This window comes from Heptranchias perlo, chromosome 8 (genome assembly GCF_035084215.1).
Source record: "Heptranchias perlo isolate sHepPer1 chromosome 8, sHepPer1.hap1, whole genome shotgun sequence".
Taxonomy (NCBI): Eukaryota; Metazoa; Chordata; class Chondrichthyes; order Hexanchiformes; family Hexanchidae; genus Heptranchias; species Heptranchias perlo.
Window position 1 is genome coordinate 91016918 of NC_090332.1, and position 27890 is coordinate 91044807.

At 41.7% G+C, this 27890-nt stretch overlaps 1 protein-coding gene across 3 annotated transcripts in view; it reads right to left on the reverse strand.

Moving 5' to 3' along the window:
- Positions 1–27890, reverse strand: part of ehbp1 (EH domain binding protein 1) — a 377463-nt gene that overhangs the window by 280854 nt on the left and 68719 nt on the right. For all 3 annotated transcript variants that reach the window (XM_067989531.1, XM_067989529.1, XM_067989530.1), the window contains exons 3-5: positions 21615–21672; positions 20700–20795; positions 14527–14580 (exon numbers count right to left, since the gene is read on the reverse strand). In XM_067989531.1, coding sequence (XP_067845632.1) covers positions 14527–14580; positions 20700–20795; positions 21615–21672 — 208 coding nt within the window. The remainder of the gene's footprint in view (positions 1–14526; positions 14581–20699; positions 20796–21614; positions 21673–27890) is intronic.

Genomic DNA, 27890 nt, shown 5'->3' on the forward strand with positions numbered 1-27890 from the left:
GGGCAGCAAACACAAAGGATAGGGGGCATGATGAGTTGAGATGGAGATTGAAATCACTGAAGATGAGAAGTCGCTCGGTGCAGAGGCTGAGGGAAGAATGTAGTGAAGATATCTCGGTGAGAAACTTGGCATCATACTTGGGTGGACGGTAGAGAACGAGGATTTTAAAGGAGGCGAGGGGGGGGTAGAACATGGCGACATGCTCAAAGGAGGAGTAGGTTCCAGAGGAGTAGGGGAAAGACTACGGTGTGATTTGGTGACAAGGGCTGCACCACCACCATGGCGGTCTGGGCAGAGCAAGTGTTGGAAGGTATAGTCAGGCGGGGAGGCTTCATTAAGGGGGAAACGTGACATCATCTGTGAGTCAAGTTTCTGTCAAGGCCATGATGTCAATGCAATCGTCCATAATTAGCTCATGGATGGCAAGGACCTTGTTCACAAGTGAAAGACATTCTGGAGGGAGTTGCGGAGAGGGGCTGTGATAGCTGATCCACTGGCAGAGTTCACAGGGTCAGCGCGGGGTGGGGGGGGGTGAACTTCAAAACTTTGAAGATTGATAGTAGAGAATGTACACAAAACAGGATTTAAAAATTGTCTTTTTACTATTGGCTACAGCCAAATTAATAAACAGTGGCATTAGAAGTCCTCCAATTGAATACTACATTCTCTGGTTTGAGAGAAACCAATGGAATGGACTTTGCTCCAATGTCTTGATATTAAACATAAGCATAAGGATTATAGCATCATTATTAATACTGACAAGATACGTTCACCAATTTTATTTTTGATAGAACATTTTATAAAATACTTGTCTGCATAATCCCACAGCCCAAATATTTATTAACCACTAAAATGAAATAATTTGCAGTGTATATAGGAACATGGGAACAGAGGAACAGGAGTAGGCCATTCAGCCCCTTGTGCCTGCTCCGCCATTTGATAAGATCATGGCTGATCTGTGATCTAACTCCATATACCTGCCTTTGGCCCAAACCCCTTAATACCTTTGGTTGTCAAAAAGCTATCTATCTCTCATTTAAATTTAGTAATTGAGCTAGTATCAATTGCCGTTTGCGGAAGAGAGTTCCAAACTTCTACCACCCTTTGTGTGTAGAAATGTTTTCTAATCTCGCTCCTGAAAGGTCTGGCTCTAATTTTTAGACTGTGCCCCCTACTCCTAGAATCCCCAACCAGCGGAAATAGTTTCTCTCTATCCACCCTATCTGTTCCCCTTAATACCTTATAAACTTCGATCAGATCACCCCTTAACCTTCGAAACTCTAGAGAATACAACCCCAATTTGTGTAATCTCTCCTCGTAACTTAACCCTCGAAGTCCGGGTATCATTCTAGTAAACCTACGCTGCACTCCCTCCAAGGCCAATATAAATTTATGCCAAACTATATAAAATTTGTGCTAAGCCCCTAGCAGTTTTTTCTCATGTTTTTCACCACTGCAGAGATATAGGAGAAAGATGTTCATTCCTGGCTAATTAGCGAGATACTGACTTGTAAAAAAAAAGAGCATTTAAGCACCTAAATTTGCTCCAAAAACATAAGCTTGCTATTTCCAAAATAGACTCTTTCAATATCTGAAGTGTAGAAAGCCAAGAAACTTGCATTAATTGAAAAAGTTAACGCTCCCCCGATGGCTCAGTTGGTAAAGGCAGTGTGTGTAACTGAGCCATACAGACTAAAAGGCTCTGAGCTTGATTCTTGGTCTCCGTTGAGTTGGCTGATCTGAATCACAGTGCCAGCAGGGCATTACAATTGGCCTCAGTACACTGGGCCATGGATGAAAAAGCTCACCAGCTGCTGCTCGCTCCTGGCGCTCCGACACCTTGCACACTTAAAGAAAGGTAAGACACTGAACTGTACTTTAATTATTTAGAAAACACTTACACATTGTATACCACCACTTCTGTTCTATATAAGAGTTTAGTTGCATTAACTACATATCCTAATGCTGGAACTTTATACAGCCATGCAGTACACAGCTCACAAATAACTATCAGAAATCTAGCTAATATGTACTTAGCAACTGCAACTAAACTTAATACTGTTTGTAAAAATGAATTTCCAATGTGAATACAGTATTTAGAAGTAGTAACAGTCACCCTCATTTAAAACATTGAGCTTTTCTGTTGAAAGGGATGGATAAAATAATTGAAAGCAGTTGAAAGCTTAGAACCTAATCATCTCAAATGTCGAGCATATTTTGACAGTTCCATAATAAGCAATCACAGCCAATTTTTGTAGGAAGCAAATTGACAAATTTTCAAAGCAAAGCTTCCTAGCTATTTTCAAATAATCATCAAATGTTTCTTGAAGCATTTTTATTCTCCTATCCTAAGCTTCAGTAAGAAATATCATGCACAAATAGGCATTGTTGGATACACTGCCATTGCTAAGATAAAATACAATCTACAGCTCAAATAATTCTACCCAGGGATTAACATTTCTGAGGTTCAGCCAGAGATTATGTGTGTGGATCTTGAATTTCATCATCTCCCCATGGCACAATAGCTTATTCTTACTTTTTTTCATTTATTCTTTGATGAAGGGTCAGGAAAGCTTAGCCTCACTGCTGCATTCATTTCATCTCTGCAGTGAGTAGCCACCCAACGACCCAGATAACTTGCTGATTTTGGGCTTCCAGAGTCACTTGGTTTTGAATCTTACAACCAGACAGCACTAACTGAATGCTGCCCCCGTGTGGCCGACAGACAACATAAATCAAAGGTGTAGCGACGACCTGACTGATCTTTGAAAACTTTAGGGTGAGAGTGGGAAGGGCCTGAATTATCTAACAATATGAAAACAGCTGAATATTTCCCATTCAACTAAGAAACGTAGTGACACAACTGAAAGCTGTTTCATGACTTACTCCTAAATGACAAACTAACTCAAAAACATACTTTCCGATTACTATCAATTTCCAGCTCCTCTTGGCCCACCCAGGCATTTTTTTTTCTATTTCGTAATCTTCATTTTAAAAGCTAGTGAGACACCAGTTAGGGAATCCCTTTCAGCTTATCTTCCCCTCAAAATGGGATCTGTCCTGCGTGTGCTTCATACAAGCCTATAAAATAAAAAGTACAGAATGGAAAACAAAACTGCTGGGCTGGGGGGAGCGGGGTGGGGGCAGAGAGAATAGGCAGGAGGAACCCTATGGGAAATCATGGGTATGAAACAGTATCGTATTGGGAGAGTTAGTTCATCATATAAGAGTAAGCCATGAAACAGCTTTCAGTTGTATCACTGGCTTCTCAACAAAATGGGTAATCTTCAGTTGTCTTAATGGTGTTAGATAATTCAGGCCCTCCCACTCCCACCCTGAAAGACATAATTTCTCCAAGGTCAGCCAAAGAATCTTGTAAATTAATAAAACAAAATGCCAGCAGCAATCATTTACTGAAAGCCAGGAAGAAACTCAGTGAGTACCTGTCATTGATAGTATTTACCTGTGAAGTTCATTTTTCTTAAGTTAAAAGTAACAAAATAAAATCTAACTGCTTGCACTACAAGTAAACTCATGTATGGCCATAAAAGTCATCTAATTCATCAGTAGCTGGATTGATTTACTAAAAAGAAAATTTGGAGTTGACTTGAAATTAAAACTTTACAATGCCCACAATGTTTTGCTTTCTTCAGCTTTGAAAGGTAGATGCATACTCAGGTACTTCAGATTTATCAATTTTAATTTTATCTGAGCATTGGTGACCAAGGACTGGAAATTTTGTCTTTTTCACACTGATTGACTGTACTGCAAATTAAACCTGCATAATCAGAATGAAAGACAGACAAAGAATGTTATTATCTCTGAAATGAGATCAAAATTTTGCTACAGTTTGCAATTCAAAGACTAATGTTAAGACGTTGAGTAAGGGCATTGCAAGTCACACCATGGGCTCCTCTGTCCTTGCAACTGCAAGATCAATTAAATTTAGCCATTAGGTCCGTGAAAAATGTGGAAGCACTCCATTATTACTTTTAGTCAGCAAATCATCGACAACAGTAACAATGCACAATTGAAGCAGAATTCTTGCATGGTCATCCTAAAATAGGATAGAAATAGTTTTGATCACAACAGATTGCCAAGTAATCAGAAAAGATACCCAAAATACTACATTGATAAACTGAAAAATGTTCGTGAATTAAAGAGAATATACAGTTGACAGAAAATCTCACCTTGGCTAGGCAAAATTTTAGGATTTACAGTAATTTATAAATGGCTTTCATTGATGAAATAAACAGGTGTAAAAACAGTAAAGTGCATGATCCCTCCGTGGTTTTCGGCATTCACATATCATTTTGAATCAAAACATAATATAAACCATAGACAGGAACACAGAAGAACTGCTGAAGGGAAGTACATGCCCATTTTTAACTTATAAATTATTTTGAAGTTGGGATTTTCAGACGAATGATAATACAGATGTGTAGTCATAACAAGAATGACACACAGGTCAATTCATCTGTCACCCTTGTGTACAAAATCTGATTAGCCATTTGCATTACTATATATTGTTCCCTTATTATGCATGGTGACCATGTTAAATGCTTTTGCGCCAGTACTCTAACGCAAAAACAGTACATTTTTGTCCCAAGCTCAATTTAGCCATACCTGAAGATCATGGTCAGAATATTGGGTAAATCACGTACTGTAAACATAAGCTCATTGAGTCTCTATAACACCCACAAACTGACATTCTTTTTTAATCGGTGAGTGCATCATTTCTTGCAGCAATAGTTTGCAACTCAGGTAAACACAAGGTCCTGTTCCCTTCAATCAGCACGGCCCCAATAAATCCATCAGAAGCATCCATATAAACCACAAACTCCCAAGTATACTCAGGTCTTGTTAAAACAGGTCCTGCACACAGTGCCTCCCTCAGCCATTAAAAAGCAAGCCGCTTGACGACCGCTCCACCTGGTGATGTCAGTTATCAAAGTGAGTTTTTTCTATAAATTATGAAATTCCCAAGAGTAGCTTAGCATGCCAAGAAAAGCCTGTACTTGCTTTATTGTTGTAAAGTAGGACCATTATGAGATGGTTTCTGTTTCTCCATTCCAACATGGTGACTATGGCACAGCATTTCTGTCATACTAACCTGACCACTTTTTGGTTTTAATAGACTTGGGTATACAGGGCATAATTTCAAAGTTTGCAGATGACACTAAACTCGGAAATGTAGTAAACTGTGAGGAGGGTAATAACAGACGTCAGGAGGACAAACAGACGGGTGAAATGGGCAGACACATGGCAGATGAAATATAATCATAGAATCATAGAAGTTTACAACATGGAAACAGGTCCTTCGGCCCAACATGTCCATGTCGCCCAGTTTATACCACTAAGCTAGTCCCAATTGCCTGCACTTGGCCCATATCCCTCTATACCCATCTTACCCATGTAACTGTCCAAATGCTTTTTAAAAGACAAAATTGTACCCGCCTCTACTACTGCCTCTGGCAGCTCGTTCCAGACACTCACCACCCTTTGAGTGAAAAAATTGCCCCTCTGGACCCTTTTGTATCTCTCCCCTCTCACCTTAAATCTATGCCCCCTCGTTATAGACTCCCCTACCTTTGGGAAAAGATTTTGACTATCTACCTTATCTATGCCCCTCATTATTTTATAGACTTCTATAAGATCACCCCTAAACCTCCTACTCTCCAGGGAAAAAAGTCTCAGTCTATCCAACCTCTCCCTATAAGTCAAACCATCAAGTCCCGGTAGCATCCTAGTAAATCTTTTCTGCACTCTTTCTAGTTTAATAATATCCTTTCTATAATAGGGTGACCAGAACTGTACACAGTATTCCAAGTTTTTTTTTATTCGTTCACGGGATGTGGGCATCGCTGGCGAGGCCAGCATTTATTGCCCATCCCTAATTGCCCTCGAGAAGGTGGTGGTGAGCCGCCTTCTTGAACCGCTGCAGTCCGTGTGGTGACGGTTCTCCCACAGTGCTGTTAGGAAGGGAGTTCCAGGATTTTGACCCAGCGACGATGAAGGAACAGCGATATATTTCCAAGTCGGGATGGTGTGTGACTTGGAGGGGAACGTGCAGGTGGTGTTGTTCCCATGTGCCTGCTGCTCTTGTCCTTCTAGGTGGTAGAGGTCGTGGGTTTGGGAGGTGCTGTCGAAGAAGCCTTGGCGAGTTGCTGCAGTGCATCCTGTGGATGGTACACACTGCAGCCACAGTGCGCTGGTGGTGAAGGGAGTGAATGTTTAGGGTGATGGATGGGGTGCCAATCAAGCGGGCTGCTTTATCTTGGATGGTGTCGAGCTTCTTGAGTGTGGCCTTACTAATGTCTTGTACAACTTCAACAAGACATCCCAACTCCTGTATTCAATGTTCTGACCAATGAAACCAAGCATGCTGAATGCCTTCTTCACCACCCTATCCACCTGTGACTCCACTTTCAAGGAGCTATGAACCTGTACTCCTAGATCTCTTTGTTCTATAACTCTCCCCAACGCCCTACCATTAATGGAGTAGGTCCTGGCCCGAATCGATCTAATGCAGAGAAGTGTGAAGTGATTCATTTTGGTAGGAAGAATGAAGAAAGGCAATATAAACTAAATAGTACAATTTTAAAGGGGGTGCAAGAACAGAGAAACTTGGGGGTGTACACACAAAAGTCTTTGAAGGTGGCAGGACATGTTGAGAAGGCTGTTAAAAAGGCATACGGGATCCTTGGCTTTATAAATAGAGGCATAGAATACAAAAGCAAGGAAGTAATGCTAAACCTTTATCAAACACTGGTAAGGCCTTAGCTGGAGTATTGTGCCAATTCTGGACACCACACTTTAGGAAGGATGTCAAGGCCTTAGAGAGGGTGCAGAGGAGATTTACTAGAATGGTACCAGGGATGGAAGACTTAGTTACATGGAGACTTAGTTACATAGAGCATAGAAGGTTAAGGGGAAATCATGAAGGGTTTTGATAGAGTAAATAAGGAGAATCTGTTTCCAGTGGCAGAAGGGACAGTAACCAGAGGACACAGATTTAAGGCAATTAGCAAAAGAACCAGAGGTGACATGAGGGGAAAAAAATTACGCAGCGAGTTGTTATGATCTGGAATGTGCAGCCTGAAAGGGTGGTGGAAGCAGATTCAATAATAACTTTCAAAAGGGAACTGGATAAATACTTGAAAAAATTTGCAGGACTATAGGGAAAGAACAGGGGAGTGGGACTAATCGTCAACTCTTTCAAAGAGCCGGCACAGGCACAATGGGCCAAATGGGCTCCTTCTGTGCTGTATCATTCACCTGACGAAGGGGATAATCTCCGAAAGCTTGTGATTTTAAAATAAAATTGTTGGACTATAACCTGGCGTTGTAAGATTCCTTACATTTGTCCACCCCAGTCCATCACCGGCATCTCCACATCGTATCATTCTATGATTCTAACCCTGCCTTTTGTAACTAGGTCGGTATATTGGTGATACAAATGGGAAGTTTGTCCCAAGTCCCACCACAACAATAACAACTTGCAGTTATTTAGCGCCTTTAACATAGGAAAATGTCCCACAGTGCTCCACAGAGGTATAATTATACAAAAATAGACACCAAGCCAAAGAAGAAGCAGATATAGGAGGGGTGACCAACTGTCAAATGGTGGAGGGGTTTAGGGAGGGAATTCCAGAGCATGGACCTACCAAATGGCTGAAAGGGCAGCCGCCAATGGTGGGGTGCAGGGGGTTACACAAGAGGCCACAGCAGGAGAAACAGAGAGGGTTTGTAGGCTGGAAGAAGTTACAGAGATAGGGAAGGGCATATGACAATGGTGTACAAATTCTTTGCATAATCCCTAGCCCCCATTATGACAGAATATACCAGCTTCTGGAACAGGAGTGATGTATTTTTTTTATCCTGAAGGGCATGACCGTAAACTCATAATCTTGTAGATGTAATAAATGTGGAATGCAGATTTCACTTCACACACTGAGCTTTAGCACTTCTAGCACCTGCAATATCCTTTGGTCACATTGAGTTGTGAGGTACTTTGCAACCCCTAATTTCACAAAGATCTCGTCCATCTAAGACAAAGAATCGTCAGCTTCCATCAGGCTTTTTTAATTTTCTGTAATTTTCGCAGAACCTTTTTTAGGAATGAGTTATTCCCAAATCTAGCATTTCCTATGCTTCCTTTTCTGTGTGTTCCCACGCTCTATGTGGGGCTGAATAGGGAACTGATGTCCCAAAAACATGATGCCAGTTTCTCCCATCACATACAACAAAGCTTGCGTGCAAACAATGGCTAAAAAATGTGTAATAACAGTAACTACTTGCATTATAAACCAACTTGAAGTGCAGTAAAGCATCACAAGGTGCTTCACAGAAGCAAAAAGCATGCACAAATCAGTAGAAAAATTAATGACGACAAAAAGCATGGTTGAAAAGGTAAGCTTTTGAAGAGGCTTTTTAAGGTGGGGAGAAAGATAGCAAGATAAACATAAGAACATAAGAAATAGGAGCAGGAGTACGCCATACGGCCCGTTAAGCCTGCTCCGCCATTCAGTAAGATCATGGCTGATCTTCGACCTCAACTCCACTTTCCTGCCCAATCCCCATATGCCTTGATTACCTTACAGTCCAAAGATCAATCGATCTCAGTCTTGAATATATTCAACGACTCAGCATCCACAGCCCTCTGGGGTAGAGAATTCCAAAGATTCATAACCCTCAGTGAAGAAATTCCTCCTCATCTCAGTCTTAAATGTCCGACCCCTTATCCTGAGACTATATCCCCTAGTTCTAGACTCTCCAGCCAGGGGAAACATCCTCTCAACATCTACCCTGTTAAGCCCAGTCAGAATCTTATATGTTTCAATAAAGAGGTCTAAGGAGTTCCAGAGTGCAGGACAAAAGCGGCTGAAGGCCCTGAAAGGCCAGAGTCAGAACAGTGGAAGGCGCATACTGGCATGTAGGGCTGGAGAAGATTGAAACAGTAGTGAGGACAAAAATTTTGAATGTAATACATTGGGGAGCGGGGAGTCAATAATAATTCTGGGGACTGCTGTCTCTGATTAGGTGATAGCTATTGACCTAAATCAATTTACCCAATGAGCTTTCTTTATTCTCAACTAATAAATGAACTACATTATCTTCCTCTTTAGCAGATAGGACAAGAGGCACCTGACCAGGGATTATCATGTTAATGTGGTAACCCAATGCTTTACTCCACCCAGATAATATTTTTACCACATAATTCACAGGTAACTTGATCGCAATCATCTACCCTCAGTTAATGGTAAGATTTTTGTTTGTTTTTCAAGCGTACTATCCACATTCTCCTTGGTGTAAAAGTTTTGTGCAATAGCACTATCAATCCACAATGTGGCACTACAAACACTGCAATCAAGTTGTAAAAGCAGTCGGTCAAGACCAATCCCCAATCACAACGCCTCCCACAGTCTACACATTTTTCTTTTAGATGAACATATTTCAAAGTCAGAAACTACTTTGCTAACCCAAATCAAATATATAGAGGGGTCTACGGATTTTCAGAGTGCAGGGCAAAAGTACTTTAATTCATTAAAAATAAATGAGCTAAGAGGGCACTACCTTCATGAAAAATATCTGGCAAACCATTTTTTCTTTTGGAGAAACAGAACTGAGCCATATGTTTCATCTTGAGAATGTCGCATACAAATGGCACAAAGGGGATACATGGGGGCTGCTGTAACTTTGGGAAAACCCTGTTTATGTGTGTAGACGAGGTTTCCACCAGTCACGTTCAGTTTTGGGCACCGCACCTCAGGAAGGATATATTGGCCTTGGAAGGAATACAGAGCAGATTCACCAGAATGATCCTGGGGCTTAAAAGGTTAAATTATAAGGACAGGTTACATAAACATGGTTTGCATTCCCTTGAGTTTAGACAGTTGAGGGTGATCTAGTCAAGGTCTTTAAAATAATAAAAGGGATTTGATAGGGTAGATTCAGAGAAACTACTTCCTCTGGTGGGGAAATCTATAACAAGGGGGCATAATCTTAAAATTAGAGCTAGACCATTTAGGAGTTGAGGTACAGATCAGCCATGACCTAATTGAACGGCAGAACAGTTAAGAGGGACTGAATGGCCGATGCCTGTTTCTGTTGCACCTATGCTGGCTCTTTACATAGAATCTACAGCACAGAAACAGGCCATTCAGCCCAACTTGTCTATGCCAGCGTTTATGCTCCACACCAGCCTCCTCCCACCCCTCTTCATCTAACCCAATCAGCATATCCTTCCATTCCTTTCTCCCTCATGTGTTTATCGAGCTTCCCCTTAAATGTATCTATGTTATTTGCCTCAACTACCCCTTGTGGTAGCAAGTTCCACATTCTAACCACTCTCTGGGTAAAGAAGTTTCTCCTGAATTCCCCATTGGATTTATTAGCGACTATCTTATAATTATGACCTCTAGTTTTGGACACCCCCACAAGTGGAAACATTTTCTCAACGTTTACCCTATCAAACCCTTTCACTATCTTAAAGACCTCTATAAGGTCACCCCTCAGCCTTCTCTTTTCCAGGGAAAATAGCCCCAGCTTGTTCAGCCTTTCCTGATAACTTCTGGTATTATCCTTGTGAATCTTTTTTGCACCTTCTCCAATGCCTCGATATCCTTTTTATAATATGGAGACCAGAACTCTGCACAGTACTCCAAATGTGGTCTAACCAAGGTTCTACAAAAGTTGAACATAATTTCTCTGCTTTTCAATTCTATCCCTCTAGAAATGAACCCCAGTGCTTTGTTTGCTTTTTTAAATGGCGTTATTAATCTGCGTTGCTACTTTTAGTTGTGTATCTGTAACCCCTAGAACCCTTTGCTCCTCCATCCCATTTAGACTTTTATTATCCAAGCAGTATGTGACCTCCTTATTCTTCTTACCATGAAAGAGCTTTCCAATTCATCTCTTTTGTTTAAATCTCTCCATGGCCTCGCTGCCCCTCATTTGTATCCTTCTGCAGCACTACAACACCCCCAGAATTCTCTGTTCCTCGGACTCTGGCCTCTTGTGCTCATATTTAATCTCCCCCAAAAGGAGAGGCGACATACTTTTATCAAAAGGAAAGTTGGTATCAAATTACAAGAAATTCAAGTTCTTCAGAATGTCTCGCAAGTATTCACACATGCACAAAGTCCAGAAAATGAACTGCGCATACAGAATCCCAGTCTATAATTTTTAATATTAGTTAGTAAACTAAAATAATTTTGGTTAAAATTAATATTCTTTGTCGCAGGCAGAAATGTGACAAAAAAAACATGAAAATTATATTTTTCTCCCTTGCTAATTTCCACTCTTCTCTTGAGTTTGCAATCTCACTTGCCAGAATTTATGGCAACGCTGCAGCACTGGAGTAAATAGTTTGTTTTAAAATAAACATGCAATCCATAGTTTACCTGAAAAATGCAGGTACATCTTTGAGAGGGAAGAAAATTGGTGAGAAAAAAATAATAAAAGTAGGCTTGCTGAGGGAAACCATTATATTCCTGCGACTTGACACCAACTTTCCTTTTGATAGAAGCATGTAACCTCACTTTCTGCGGGACTTTAAATATGAGCATAAAGTAGCAAATTAATTTTTTACATTGCCCTGACGTGGCCATCAATAGATGATTCCAGAGGTAGAGAGGTATTGGGTGGACCGGTTGGGAATCTCAGGTGTCAGTCAAAAAACTGTGAACTCCCCTGATGGCTCATCAGGGATCCAATCTCAGAAATCCCTCGATTCAGGTGGGATCAGAATTGTTATTGCCAATTACTTTCAAACCGCTATCAGGATCTCTGTCTCTCACCATCTCATCCTTTAATGTTCATCACCATCTTATTTCATTACCAAGCAGAAATGCCACAGCTCCCTAGAATTTTGATCTAGTACAATTTCACAAGCATTTAAACTAGTTGTTCCAGTAGCCCGCCTCTTTTGCTTCTGAAGCCTGTCGTGAGTATAATGCTGCCCAAGCCCCTGCTCACACTCACCATGGGTATCACACTTCCAATCTCTGGCTCCGCCTGTTACCTCTCCCTCACTTGCAGTGGTTCTCTCAAAGACACCAATATGTTGCCCACGGCCACTTTGACTTGTCCATCTCTCCCTGTCCTACAGTCTCTCTCCAGTTCTGGGTCCTCTCTTTCTTTTGCATCGCAGTTCTCCAGTTGTGGCTCCCATTATCACTCACCTGTGCCAATGTCCTTTCTGGCTTCGGCTTTAAATGATTTCATTCTTAGTGTTATATTATTTCTATAACCCCGAAGTCCTACGATTTCAAGATCATTAAAATGGCCAGGGCTCCAGAACACAGGCTCCCTGAATTACAAACCCTATTCCTCTCCTGAATGTCTTGACTCTTTGCTGGGATTTAGTTGCACTGGTGATGGCGCTCTCCAATGCCTTGCCTTGCCAATTGACCATTACTCATGGGTGACCTTTGAAGTGAGGAGCAGAAAGCTATTCAACTATGGGCGACATTACAGCCAAATCTTATCTTGTCTTTCTGGCAGGAGTCACTGGATAATGATCAGGAGTGGGAACCCTGGTTGATTTTCCCCTCGCTAACTAAGTAATGCTGAGATCAGTTAACTCAGCAGAAACTGAAGGATTGAACCTGGAACCGTCCTGGTTTGCATAGCTCATCTATTCACTGGATAAACTCTCAGCCAGCAGTGGAACCTAAGAATAAATTTCCAACTTTTAGCTGGAGGTTTAATAAGAGACTCTGTCACAAGGAAGAATTTTTATGATATTACTAATTGCTAGAGTAAATTGTTACGTTATACCCTTAACGCATACTCAATTATATCTTTTATCTTAATCTTCCCCCACAATTTAATATTTTTTCTTTCCCCCTTTAGTGTCCCAACATGAGGTGAGAGTGACTGCCCTTGACATCAAGGCAGCATTTGACCGAGTGTGGCACCAAGGAGCCCCAGTAAAATTGAAGTCAATGGGAATCAGGGGGAAAACTCTCCAGTGGCTGGAGTCATACCTAGCACAAAGGAAGATGGTAGTGGTTGTTGGAGGCCAATCATCTCAGCCCAAGGGCATTGCTGCAGGAGTTCCTCAGGGCAGTGTCCTAGGCCCAACCATCTTCAGCTGCTTCATCAATGACCTTCCCTCCATCATAAGGTCAGAAATGGGGATGTTCGCTGATGACTGCACAGTGTTCAGTTCCATTCGCAACCCCTCAGATAATGAAGCAGTCCAAGCCTGCATGCAACAAGACCTGGACAACATCCAGGCTTGGGCTCATAAGTGGCAAGTAACATTCGCGCCAGATAAGTGCCAGGCAATGACCATCTCCAACAAGAGAGAATCTAACCACCTCCCCTTGACATTCAACGGCATTACCATCGCCGAATCCCCCACCATCAACATCCTGGGAGTCACCATTGACCAGAAACTTAACTGGACCAGCCATATAAATACTGTGGCTACAAGAGCAGGTCAGAGGCTGGGTATTCTGCGGCGAGTGACTCACCTCCTGACTCCCCAAAGCCTTTCCACCATCTACAAGGCACAAGTCAGGAGTGTGATGGAATACTCTCCACTTGCCTGGATGAGTGCAGCTCCAACAACACTCAAGAAGCTCGACACCATCCAAGATAAAGCAGCCCGCTTGATTGGCACCCCATCCACCACCCTAAACATTCACTCCCTTCACCACCGGCGCACTGTGGCTGCAGTGTGCACCATCCACAGGATGCACTGCAGCAACTCGCCAAGGCTTCTTCGACAGCACCTCCCAAACCCGCGACCTCTACCACCTAGAAGGACAAGGGCAGCAGGCGCATGGGAACAACACCACCTGCACGTTCCCCTCCAAGTCACACACCATCCCGACTTGGAAATATATCGCCGTTCCTTCATTGTCGCTGGGTCAAAATCCTGGAACTCCCTTCCTAACAGCACTGTGGGAGAACCGTCACCACACGGACTGCAGTGGTTCAAGAAGGCGGCTCACCACCACCTTCTCGAGGGCAATTAGGGATGGGCAATAAATGCCGGCCTTGCCAGCGACGCCCACATCCCGTGAACGAATAAAATTTTTTTTTAAAAAAACATACATTAACAGCATATAATATACTCCATGGCCTCTACTAATGCTTCTCCATAACAAGTCTGAGGGAAGTATACAGGGGTTTAATTGTCTACCCCCCCAATAAGAAAGCACTTCACCTCTATTTGACTTTCTCCCCTGTCCCCAACATCACATAATCAGCTGGGATCAAGGAATTCACATAGGTTGAACTGTAAGAACTAACCAATGCGCTACCACCCATGAGATATACACAGGTGTAGTCTCTGATTCTATGGTACAATTGTCTTGGACTCTAATAGCAGTTTATCTGGATCAGGTGACAGAAAAGTTTCATTTTATAAAAGCAATGACAATAAACCTACTTTTTGTCAGCATTATGCATCAGAAGGCTATTTTGGAAAATACAACATGTTATATTATTAAGAGTACATTAACACCTCCTATCTAAACAATGGTGAAACAGTGGTAATACTAAACTCACATTTTCTATAACAAAAGTCCATTCCTTGTTTTCAAATTCCTCAGCGTGTGGATCCTGAAAAGAAAGTGAACATATTTAAATTATAATTTTACACTTTTAGTATAATTCCTAGTAACAAATGTCCATACAATGTGGAAAATTGCCCCAATATGTCCTGTCCACAAAAAACAGGACAAATCCAATCCAGCCAATTACCACCCTATCAGTCTACTCTCAATCATCAGCAAAGTGATGGAAGGTGTCGTCGACAGTGCTATCAAGCAGCACTCACTCACCAATAACCTGCTCACCGATGCTCAGTTTGGTTTCCATCAGGACCACTCCGCTCCAGACCTCATTACAGCCTTGGTCCAAACATGGACAAAAGAGCTGAATTCCAGAGGCGAGGTGAGTGACTGCCCTTGACATCAAGGCAGCATTTGACCCAGTGTGGCACCAAGGAGCCCGAGTAAAATTGAAGTCAATGGGAATCAGGGGGAAAACTCTCCAGTGGCTGGAGTCATACCTAGCACAAAGGAAGATGGTAGTGGTTGTTGGAGGCCAATCATTTCAGCCCCAGGACATTGCTGCAGGAGTTCCTCCGGGCAGTATCCTAGGCCCAACCATCTTCAGCTGCTTCATCAATGACCTTCCCTCCATCATAAGGTCAGAAATGGGGATGTTCGCTGATGATTGCACAGTGTTCAGTTCCATTTGCAACCCCTCAGATAATGAAGCAGTCCGAGCCCGCATGCAGCAAGACCTGGACAACATCCGGGCTTGGGTTCAGAAGTGGCAAGTAACATTCGCGCCAGACAAGTGCCAGGCAATGACCATCTCCAACAAGAGAGAGTCCAACCACTTCCCCTTGACATTCAACGGCATTACCATTGCCGAATCCCCCACCATCAACATCCTGGGGGTCACCATTGACCAGAAACTTAACTGGACCAGCCATATAAATACTGTGGCTACAAGAGCAGGTCAGAGGCTGGGTATTCTGTGGTGAGTGACTCTCCTCCTGACTCCCCAAAGCTTTTCCATCATCTACAAGGCACAAGTCAGGAGTGTGATGGAATACTCTCCACTTGCCTGGATGAGTGCAGCTCCAACAACACTCAAGAAGCTCGACACCATCCAGGACAAAGCAGCCCGCTTGATTGACACCCCATCCACCACCCTAAACATTCACTCCCTTCACCATCGGCGCACTGTGGCTGCAGTGTGTACCATCCACAGGATGCACTGCAGCAACTCGCCAAGGAATTCTTCGACAGCACCTTCCAAACCCGCGACCTCTACCACCTAGAAGGACAAGGGCAGCAGGCACATGGGAACAACACCACCTGCACGTTCCCCTCCAAGTCACACACCATCCCGACTTGGAAATATATCGCCGTTCCTTCATCGTCGCTGAGTCAAAATCCTGGAACTCCCTTCCTAACAGCACTGTGGGAGAACCTTCACCACACGGACTGCAGCGGTTCAAGAAGGCGGCTCACCACCACCTTCTCAAGGGCAATTAGGGATGGGCAATAAATGCTGGCCTTGCCAGAGACGCCCACATCCCATGAACGAATAAAAAAAAATATGTACTATGAATACTGTGGTATTTCACCATATGAATAAAACTAGAATAAAAAGTACTCACAGTTTTAGAAGTGCTAAAAGAGATCAACTTAACAGTCTTAAAATAGAAAATTTTAACTAATAGATTCAAACTAATACAGCTATTATTGTTTGTAGTAGTGTACTTGGCTACTTTCCAAAAGAACCAAGGATATGCGAACACTTAACTTTTGCGACAATCCAACTTTGTTAAAACAGTAAATATTCTGCTCTTCAATTTCAGAATGTCAGTGTTAGAAAATGGATATTTAATGGCACTCCGGGATTAGGTGCAGCATAGACTAGATGCAGAGTAAAGCTTCCTCTAGATGTACCCCAAAAAACGTAGCTAAGGTACCAAACCTACACTCCCCTTTACACACAACCTGTTTCCCAAACCAGTCACTTTTCATTTTCTGAATGAGATGGATATTATCGTGTCAATTTGTGTAGAACTGAGAACATGTTTTATGGACCCATGACCACTAAAAGTTACGTTAATACAACAAACGTCCAACAGTATTTCACAGAGGTGTAATACAAAAAATAGATGCTGAGCCAAAGAAGGAGATATTAGGAACGACTAAAGCTTAGGTTTTAAGAAGGTTCTTAAAGGAAGAAAGAGAGGCGGAGAGGCAAAGGGATTTAGGGATGGAATGCCAGAGCATGTGGCCTAGGCAGTTGAAGGCACAGCTGCCAATGGCGAAACAAAGAGAGAGGGAGAATTCACAAGAGGCCAAAGTCAGAGGTACAGAAAGTTCTAGGGGGGTTTGTAGGGCTGGAGGAGATTACGGAGATAGGGAGGGACTATTACTGTTCACAGCGTACGTGTGTCACCCATTTTTCCTAATTACGTGCAGTACTTTACACAGCCTTGGCTCAGTGGTAGCACTTTCTGAGTCAAAGAGCTGTGGGTTCAAGCCCCACTCCAGAGACTTGAGCACATAATCCAAGCTGGCACTTCAGTGCTGTACTAGGGGAGTGATGCAGTGTTGGAGGTGCTGTCTTTCGGATGAGACGTTAAACCGAGGCCCCATCTACCCTCTCAGCTGGATGTAAAAGAAAGAAAAGCAGAGGAGTTATCCCTGATGTCCTGGCCAATAGTTATCCCTCAACCAAAACCTGAAACAGGTGATCTGGTCATTTATTTAATTGCTGTTTGCGGGACCTTGCTGTGCACTATTTGGCTGCCACGTTTCCTACATTACAACAGTGACTGTACTTCAAAAGTTTTGGGACATCCTAAGGTTGTGAAGAGCACTATATAAATGCAAGTTCTTTTTTTCTTTCCTTAATGTAATCTACCATTGTTATGCCCATATACATATTTTGTCCAATTCATTCTATAATTCTGAGCCTGGGATAAGGAGGTGGTTTTTAAGAAAATATACAGTATGATCCAATATTGTATGATAGGGATAAATCGAACTGATCTAGGGTGAGAAATTGCTGAGCCCAATAGTACACGGAAACTGAACATATACATTTGAAAAGCAAATTACAAAATTACACAAATAACAACTCCCTCACATTGACATACATAAGTGTAAATTTTTCAAACCAATTCCATAAATTAATCACTACTCCAAGTTTAAATAAAAATATTTAACAAAATGAACAGAAAGAGTTTTTAAAAAGCTGTTGAGAATAATAACTTGTATGTGTTTGATTTTTAAAAGGGGTGTTTAATGGCTACATTCCTTTAGCAGGACAAAATATATTCTACATAAGGACACCGATTTAAAGAAGTACATTTCAATATGTATGATGACAGGCAATCATTTGCAATGTTGAGAAAACTGTATGAGCTACCAGACTATATATTTAACAAGCTTCCATGGAGTGAACAAGGGGAATTTAGGCATGGAGAAAGAAGAAAACACACTTAATGAAAAGCGTACATTTAATCCACTCCAATATCCATTCTACATTTATTCTGTCTAATCTGAAGATTGGTAACAGAGAAATCCTCCTGTAATTTTGCACATCTAAAGCCACAAATCCTTTATGATATTGCACCTCTGACATGATTACCATCTGCTCCTCAATGTGCAGCAAATTCAATGAGATTGGACCTGCTGATTTTCAGAAATCTAGTGAAGACAGTGGGAAAAACACCTATCATGCAAAACAGTAGATGGCTGAGGACGAATCAGACATCCAGTAAAAGTACCTTCATTACTCTGAGCTTGTATGTGCATGACTGGGAAAAGGCCAAAGCCAATGCAGGACAACAAACACAATTTAATTCTAACTGAGGATTAATCTATATAAAACATATTTTTATTTTCAGTGATCAACTGCTCATTATCAGTCAATTAATCTGCAGTAATTATTTTGCATCAACTATTTAGTGTATTTTGGCCTGTGCCCAAGACTCCATCCATGGCAAAAACAATGGACCAGAAAGCATACAGAGTACTTATGGGACAGCGATGTTAGCCAGAGGCCCAGATTACATGATAAATCTAAAGTGCCAAGCCCAAAGTTAACCCACAATAGGGTCCTAACTTTTTCACAATTTCACTTCAGAACTGCAGAATAATTCTCTCACCACACTCACCAGAGAATCAAGTGACCACATTATTCACTGTTAATGACATGACAGTGACTTTCAGTCCAATGTAATTTTAATAAGTACTTTTAATTATCATTAGCAATATTTTTGTGTTATTCGGACATTGTATATTATTAAAAAACACAGATGGCATAATGAGTACAAGACTAATTTAATCTGATAATTCAAAAAACAATTGTTTTTGTCTTTCACTCTTGTGGTTTATATATGCTATATAAGTAAATTACAAATTATTCACTCACTCTAAACCATTCATAATTCTACTCTATAATAAGTGAACCTTGAACTTGTAATAAAAGCAAGTACAAACAAAACTCTATTTTATCATTTCAGTCCAACTAAAGAGGGTTGGTTAACGGACAGAAAACAGAGAGTAGGAATAAACGGATCATTTTCAGGCTGGCAGGCTGTAACTAGTGGAGTGCTGCAAGGATCGGTGCTTGGGCCTCAGCTATTTACTATCTACATTAATGTAATGACTTGGATGAAGGGACCAAGTGTAATGTATCCAAATTTACTGACGATACAAAGCTAGGTGGGAAAGTAAGCTGTGAGGAGGACACAAAGAGTCTGCAAAGGGATATAGACAGGTTAAGTGAGTGGGCAAGAAGGTGGCAGATGGAGTATAATGTGGGGAAACGTGAGGTTATTCATTTTGGTAGGAAGAATAGAAAAACAGAAACTATTAAATGTTGGTGTTCAGAGAGACTTGGGTGTCCTCGTTCAAGAAATACAAATAGTTAGCATGCAGCTACAGCAAGCAATTAGAAAATGAAATGGAATGTTGGCCTTTATTGCAAAGGGGTGGGAATACAAAAGTAAGGAAGTCTTACTACAAGACCTCACCTGGAGTACTGTGTACAGTTTTGGTCTCCTTATCTAAGGAAGGATATACTTGCCTTAGAAGCAGTGCAGCAAAGGTTCACTGGATTAATTCCTGGGATGAGAGGGTTGTCCTATGAGGAGAGATTGAGTAGAATGGGCCTATACTCTCTGGAGTTTAGAAGAATGAGAGGTGATCTAATTGACACATCTGAGATTACGGGGGGCTTGACAGAGTAGATGCTGAGAGGTTGTTTCCCATGGCTGGAGAATCTAGAACGAGAGGGCATAGTCAGAGGATAAGGGGTCGGCCATTTAAGACTTAGAGGAGGAGGAATCTCGTCACTCAGAAGATTGTGAATCTTAGGAATTCTCTACCCTAGAGGGCTGTGAATGCTGAGTCGTTGAATATATTCAAGGCTGAGATAGACAGATTTCAGGTCTCTAGGGGAATCAAGTGATATGGGGATCAGGCAGGTAAGTGGAGTTGAGGTTGAAGATCAGCCAGGATCTGATTGAATGGTGGAACATGCTCGAGGGGCCTTGTGACCTACTCCTGCTCCTATGTCTTATGTTCTTACATGGAAACCAAATAAAAACATTGTAAATTAATATTGCCATGGGCAGAGCCACCACGTGCTGAATTTAGTAATCCATTAAAATTGTTTTCTACAAGAGATTACAGTCAGTCATGTTTTGCTGTGAAAGTCCAAGTACAATTACGAATGACGAAGGATTTCCTACAGGAAGTCAGGCTGCAAAGTTCGAAGCAGTAATTACACATGTCACCTGAAACTCAAGATGTGTTATATCTGAAAATCACATGGCAACCTTTGTTATTTACATATAAATTATACTACAGAGATAGAGATGGTTAGGTGGATTTATTCAGTTTAATTTTTTGATTCATCAGTAGCTGATACCATGATGGAGGCGCAATAGACGGCAGGCTACTGCTATCAACGCAGATGATTTGAGGCTTTATTTCACTTTACATCATAGCATTAGTTGTATACATGAGGCAATGATGTTCACTTCAGCTAGTTTTAACATTTTATTGATATGAGTCACATTTTGTTAAGCCTTAGATGCAAGTGCTTTTTTAAAACCCCACTGCAGCTAACAAGGCAGATTTTATATGGTGGAAGACTGTTACAACGGAATCAGAGTTTTGAAGCTGCTGTACCTTGAAAAGTGTCACAGTGATTTCAATGTTTTCAGGAACAGGCCATACCACAACTCCTCGATACGGATTTTTAATTCCTGGTTGCCAGCTATGAGCCTTCAGGAGGAAACAGAAAGCAAAGTGTTTATCATAATGTATAAACTTCATAATGTGATACCATCAATTTATACGACTGTATTGTAAATTTGACAAAAAATTCTTAATTACGAAAGACGAAGAATTCCCTACAGGAAGTCATAAGACATGCTTCAACAGTACTATAACCTACATCTTGCTTCTTCTACCTAATTTCATTGCATTATATTCATCCATGTTGAACTCCATCTGCCACCTCTCTATCCTAACCTGTCGAGATCCCTTTGCACTAGCACACCAAATTTAATGTCATCAGCAACTTAGATATTTTGGACAACATTCCTTCCTCTAAGCCATTTACAAAATGATCAAAGTGTGGCCCCAACACCAACCCCTTTAGCACACTACTGACAACCAGTTTCCATTCTGACATTTCCCCACATGCCATGACCCTTTGTTCTACCATCACCTATTCATAAATCCAGCTTAATAGTCTGCTATCTATTCCATGGGCACAGATCTTGTAAATCAGTCCGTTATGCAGAACAATGCCAAACGTCCACTGCCTCACCGTTATCCACGAGATCTGTAGTTCCCCAAAGCACTCCAGTAAACTAGTCAGATACAACCTGCCCCTTTCCAAGTCCATGCTGTCTCTCTCTAATCGGGCCCTGTCCTCAGGCTTTATAGTACAAATGTAATTAACTAAAAATCCTTTCCCAGGTGTGAGTTTTATTTTCATTACAATACTCATAAATAAGCTGTTCAATAAATACAAACTGATTCAGATGGATTCAAGGAATCCTGATACTTTTTCTGCAACAAAGGTTTTATGCATACCTTGGAAGATTTCCGTCTGCTTCTTCTTGTCCAAACCACTACAAGTTTGTCAGGTTGCCTAATAAAATTAATGAAATTTTGAAAAAAAGTTAGCCCAGCAATTATAACACAGAACACAGTGACTAACTATTTACTAGCAACATATCATTTATTAATGAGGCCCAATTTTACTACAACCATAACAAATATTGAACTAAAGTTTCAAGTAGTATATTGTTTGAAAAAATCAAAAATATACAACACCAATTTGCATTTATTTACATCAATGTAGAAAAATATCCCAAGGTGCTTCACAGAGGTGTAATGAGACAAAAATGGACACCAAGCCAAAAGCAGATGTATTAGAAGCGGTGATCAAAACCTTGATAAAAGGGATGGATCTGAAGGAGCAGGAGCGGGAGGTGAAGAGGGAGGGGTTCAAAGGAGGGAATTCCAAAACATGGTGCCTTAACAGCTGATGGGACAGACACCAATAGTGGGGCGAAAGAGGAGGGGGTGCACAAGTGGTCAGAGTCGGAGGAATGGAGAGTTCTGGGAAGTGGGGGTTGAAGGACTGAAGGAGATTGCAGAGGGGTAAGGCCATGAAGGGATTTAAACACAAGGATGAGAATTTTAAATTGGAGGTGTTGGGGAGGATCAGGAGCCAATATAGGTCAGCAAGGACCAGGAGTGATGGATGAGCAGGACTTAGTGCAAGATAGGATATGGACAGCAGGGTTTTGGATAAGCTGGGGTTTACAGATTGCGAAGGATAGGAGGCTGGCCAGCAGAGATTAGAATAACTGAGGCTGGAGGTAACAAAGGCACATATAAGGATTTCAGCAACAAATGGGCTGAGGAAGAGGCGGCAAAGGGCGATGGTACAGAGGTGGAAGCAGGCAGTCTTTGTGATGGAGAGAACATGGGGTCGGAAGCTCAGCTCAGAGTCGTTTGATTTTGGTCTTCCCAATGTTCAACTGGAGGAAATTGCGGTTCATCCAAGACTAGACGTCAGACAATCAATTTGACAACACAGAGGCAGTGGATAGGTCAAGAGAAGTAATGGCGAGGTAGAGCTGGATGTCATCAATGTACATGTGGAACTTGACCCCAGAGCCTTTGAGGATCCCGGAGATAATGGCATGGGGGCGGGAAGAGGAGAGTCAGCAACCATAGCCCTCTGGGGTAGAGGATTTCAAAGATTCACAACTGAGTGAAGAAATTCCTCCTCATCAATGACCGACCCCTTATCCTAAGACTATGCCCCCTACTTCTAGACTCTCCAGCCAGGGGAAACAACCTCTTGGCATCTACCCTGACAAGCCCCCTCAGAATCGTATATGTTTCAATGAGATCGCCCCTCATTCTTCTAAACTGGCGATGGATGGTTATTTCAGTGGTGCCCCAAGTATGCGCAAGTCTGCGACCCTTGGACTTGAGGGAGTGAAGATGCAGGCCATACCAGGTGGACCGACCAGGACAGGAGAGAGTAAAGGTTTTGCTGGGAACTAGGATATGAGGGAGTGACTGAGTAGATCAACAGCTGTAGAAGTATCAGGGTGAATGGGGACCAAAGGCTAGGCAGTTGGCAGTTTTAAACTGCAATTGTAAATGAATTGGAGGGAATGGGGTGGGGGGGGAGATTTTCCGGGATGGATGTGGAAGGAAGTGCAGTTGGATTGGGGGGTAGGGGGCTGTTGGTGGTGAGGGATTCAAGGAAGTGGTTGCAGAAGGCCTTGTCTGAGATTGAGACAATGCAAGTAGAGAGGCCACATGAGATGGCAAGGTCGAGGGGCGGTTGTGAATATGGGTACACTTTATATGGAGAGAGAGAGAGGTTTAGGAAGGACAGAAGAGAAGTGAAATCAGAGAAGAGATCTCAAGAGAGTTGAGATGAAGATTGAAATCACCAAGGATGTGGACTCATTCAGTGCAGAGGCTGAGGGAGGACATCTTGGTGAGAAACTCAGGGTGGGGCTTAGGGGAATGGTAGGGAATAAGGATTTTAAAGGAAAGATGAGAGGAGTGGAACAAGATGAGATACTTGGAGGAGCAGAAGGTACCAGAAGAGTAGGGGGAAAGACCAAGATGCAATTTAGTGATAAGGGCCATACCGTCACCTTAATTTAGTTGATTCTCTAAAGGAAAGCCAACTAAATTTTACTTGAAAACCTCAATGGTTTGAAAACAGAAATCTATACAGTTGTCTATCCCATTTTTCTGAAGCAAATCTTGACAGTTCCCAGACTAAAGTCTTGATGCAGATACTAATCCACATCCGAAGATTCATACTAGCTGAATCTTCAGTCTCCCTCAACAGATGCCTAGTATGAAATTGCTTTCTCCACACATTCTTGAGCAAGAGCGTACAATTAAGACAATCTGATATTAGTGTTCCAATGCCAAAGCTGCCTTCCAGTATACTGCTAGTACTTAACTGTCAATTGTTAAATATTTTGACTGTTTTGACTGTTTTTCTGCTTAGATTTGATTTTGTTGGAATGATTGACTTAACATCTGTATTTGTTTTCACTTTATTCTTATGAACAATTTAATTTTAAACTTAAAATAAAACTGGGTAAGACTCCAAACCAATTCATTGAAATTAAAACAAAAATCGACTGGGGAAAAAATTATTACTATCAAATTCGGCTCAAAGAATTTTAAAAGCATCTTCTGAGAGTATTCACATCAGTCTGGATCTATAACTTCTTAAGTGTAAATGGGCACATAGTTCTGTACAGGTACATGTAGGTCTACATTTTTATTTGAATTTCTTTTATTTCATCAACTTAGTCCATATTTTACATGTCCAAAAGTGAAACAAAAAATAACATTTAAATCATAGAGAACTCTGTGCATTGTCTGACCAATTATTTTTAATACTTCGGTTACCTCAGTTGCACTTCAACAATGTTTCTTCAATGCATTTGGATCACTGCCAGCCAAAATAAATGATAATTGAGACCAGACTACCGACTTTCCAGAACACAGGAACAGATCACGCTGGCATGATCATCCGCTCTGTCTAGTTCAAAGACAAGGAGTTGCATAGATGCATTCTTATGCCTCATTTTTTAAACATCAGGCACATAGTCTCATATTAAGCACAGTGCCATTAGTAAACAGGAGGCGTGACAGCACTATTTTTGATCACTTGCTTGTAAGGGCAGGGCAAGGCAAGACTTAATGAATGGATGTGGAGAGTTATTGCAACCATTCCTGGCATTTATTATTATAAGCTTGTCTGCTGCAAATGACCGTAGGATAAATACACAGAAGTATATAGAACTTGCAACACAGAAATAGGCCTTTCGGTCCAACTAGCCCGTGTCGGCGTTTACCCTCCACACAAGCAAACAGTGCGAATCACATTTACCCACCCTGTTCCTATATCCCTTCATCCATCTATCCATTCTAATCTTGAATGTTGACATAGTTTTGCCTCAACCACCAACCCTAGAAGTAAATTTCAGCCTCACAACCCACTGTGTAAAGAAGTTTCAGCTACTCTCTGTTCTAAATCTCTTAGATTTAATTTGTATCTATGGCCCTTTGTTCTTGACCTCTCAACTACTGAAAACAATCTAATATTATTTACCCTGTCCCATCCTTTCATAATTTTAAACACTTAGATCACATCGCCCCATAATCTGTATTGTTCTAACAAACAAAAGACCCAATTTTCACGTCGGTCCTCCTATTTGTATTTCCTTATACCAGGCAGTGACTCTGCATTGTAGGATCTCTAAGGCCTCAATATCCTTCCTATACTGTAGAGCCCAATACTGCATGTAGTACTTTAATTTACGTGTTAAGGTTTTATACCGGCTCATCATTACCTATTGGCTTTTATATTCTATACCACTTGTGATAAAACCTAGAATTCTATTAGCTCTTTTTGAAGACTTCATCAACCTGGGATGCTGCCTTTAATGTCCCGCGAACCTGTACCCCCAAATCCCTCTGCTCTTCCACAGCACCGTCTACTTCCATTCAGAGTATTCAACACCTCACACTTGCTGATACTGAATTCCATTTGCCACTTTTTAGCCCATTTCCCCCATCTTATCAATATCTCTTTGCATTTTCGTTTGTTCATCTAAAGAATTAACTATACCTCCTATTTTGGTATCATCTGGAAATTTCAACACCGCTTCCACGAGGTATATTCAAATCACTGATGCACACAGTGAACAGGAGCGGCCCCTGAACTGAACCCTGTGAGACGCCACAGACGTTAAGCTAACTGGCCTGTAATTACACAGATCACTAAAATGTAGTAGTCAGGTACAAAAAATAGCCAAAAAAGGTAACGGAATGTTGGCCTTTATAACTAGAGGGCTAGAATATAAAAGGGAGGAAGTTTTGCTACAGCCATACAAAGCCCCGGTGAGACCACATTTGGAGAACTGTGTATAGTTCTGGGCATCGCTACTTAGAAAGGATATATGGGTCTTGGAAGGAGTACAGCGCAGATTCACCAGAATGTTACCAGGTCTCCAAGGGTTAGGTTATGAGGAGAGATTTCATGAATTGGCTTGTATTCCCTGGAATATAGACGGTTAAGGGATGATTTGATTGAGGTTGTTAGGATTTTGAAAGTAATTGTTAGGGTAGATAGGGAGAAACTTTTTCCGCTGATGGGGGAGTCTAGGATAAGGGGACATAACCTTAAAATCAGAGCCAGGCCATTCAGGAGAGAAGTTAGGAAACATTTCTTCACGCAATGTTTGGTAGAAGTGTGGAACTCTCTCCCACAAAAAGCAGTAGATGCTAGCTCAATTAGTAATTTTAAATCTGAGATCAATAGATTTTTGCTAGCCAAATGTATGGAGCCAAGGTGGGTGGATGGAGTTAGGATACAGATCAGCCATGACCTCAGTGAATGGTGGAACATACTCGAGCTCCTGGTCCTATGTGCCTATTACCCGCATTAGCTCTGTCCCCCTTTTAAAAAATGGATACTACACTGGCCAATCGCCAGTCCTCCAGCACACATTCATACTCAATAGAGCCCTGAAATATAATTTCTAAGGCCATTACAATTTCCCTCAGACTCCCAAGATGTATCCTGTCAGGCCCTGTGGTACTTCGTCTTCCTTTAGCCTATCTAACATATCTAAAATTTTCTTTTTATCCATTATATCGCTCATCTTGCTCTCAACCACTTCAGGATCCACCTCTTCAATATCCTCCCCACGTCACCTTCCCGTGCGAGCGCAGGAGATGCAACACCTTCACCGCCTCCCTTCCCTCCGTCCAGGGCCCCAAACACTCCTTCCAGGTGAAACAGCGATTTATTTGTACTTCCTTCAATTTAGTATACTGTATTCACTGCTCACAATGCGGTCTCCTCTACACTGAGGAGACCAAACGCAGATTGGGTGATCGCTTTGATGAACACCTCCGCTCTGTCCGCAAATGTGACCCTGACCTGTCGGTTGCTTGCCATTTTAATTCCCCCGTCCCACTCTGACCTCAGCCTCTTACACTGTTCCAATGAAGCTCAATGTAAGCTTGAGGAACAGCACCTCATCTTTCGTTTAGGCACTTTACAACCTTCCGGACTCAGCACTGATTTCAATAACTTCGGATCATAGCCACTGCTCCCATTTTTTCAGATAGCTAGTGCTGGCAATGGTTCTGCTGCTGCCATTTACAGCTACTCCTGACCAATCTTTTGTTTCTTAACCTGTCCCATTACCACCTTCCTTGCCTTGCACCATCATTCCTTTTGTCACTTCATCACTCTTGCCCTCTATCCTATCACAGACCTTCCCTTTTGTTCTTTCCTCCCCTCCCTCCCCCCCTTTCCCTGGCTCTGTACTTGCTCAAAAACTTTAACTCTTTTAACATCTTCCAGTTCCGACGCAAGGTCTTCAACCTGCAAAATTAACTCTGTTTCTTTCTCCACAAATGCTGCCTCACTTACTGAGCTTCTCCAGCATTTTCTGTTTTCATTTTGTCTTCAATATCCTTCTCTTTAATAAAAACTTATACGACGAACTTATTAAATATCTCTGCCACTTTTGATCATCATCTACAAATTGACCACTCTCTCCTCTCAGGTGTCCCACCTTGCTTTTAACAATTCTCATTTCACTGATATGTTTGCATAATACTTTTTCTGTTCTTTTTGATATTTTTAAAAATTTTTTTTCTCATATTCTTAGTTTTCCTTATCCCATTCTTAACCACTTATTTTGTCATATTGGAATCAAAGAAAGGTTACAGCATGGAAGGAGGCTTTTTGGCCCATCAAGTCCGTGCAGGCTCTATGCAAGAGCAATCCAG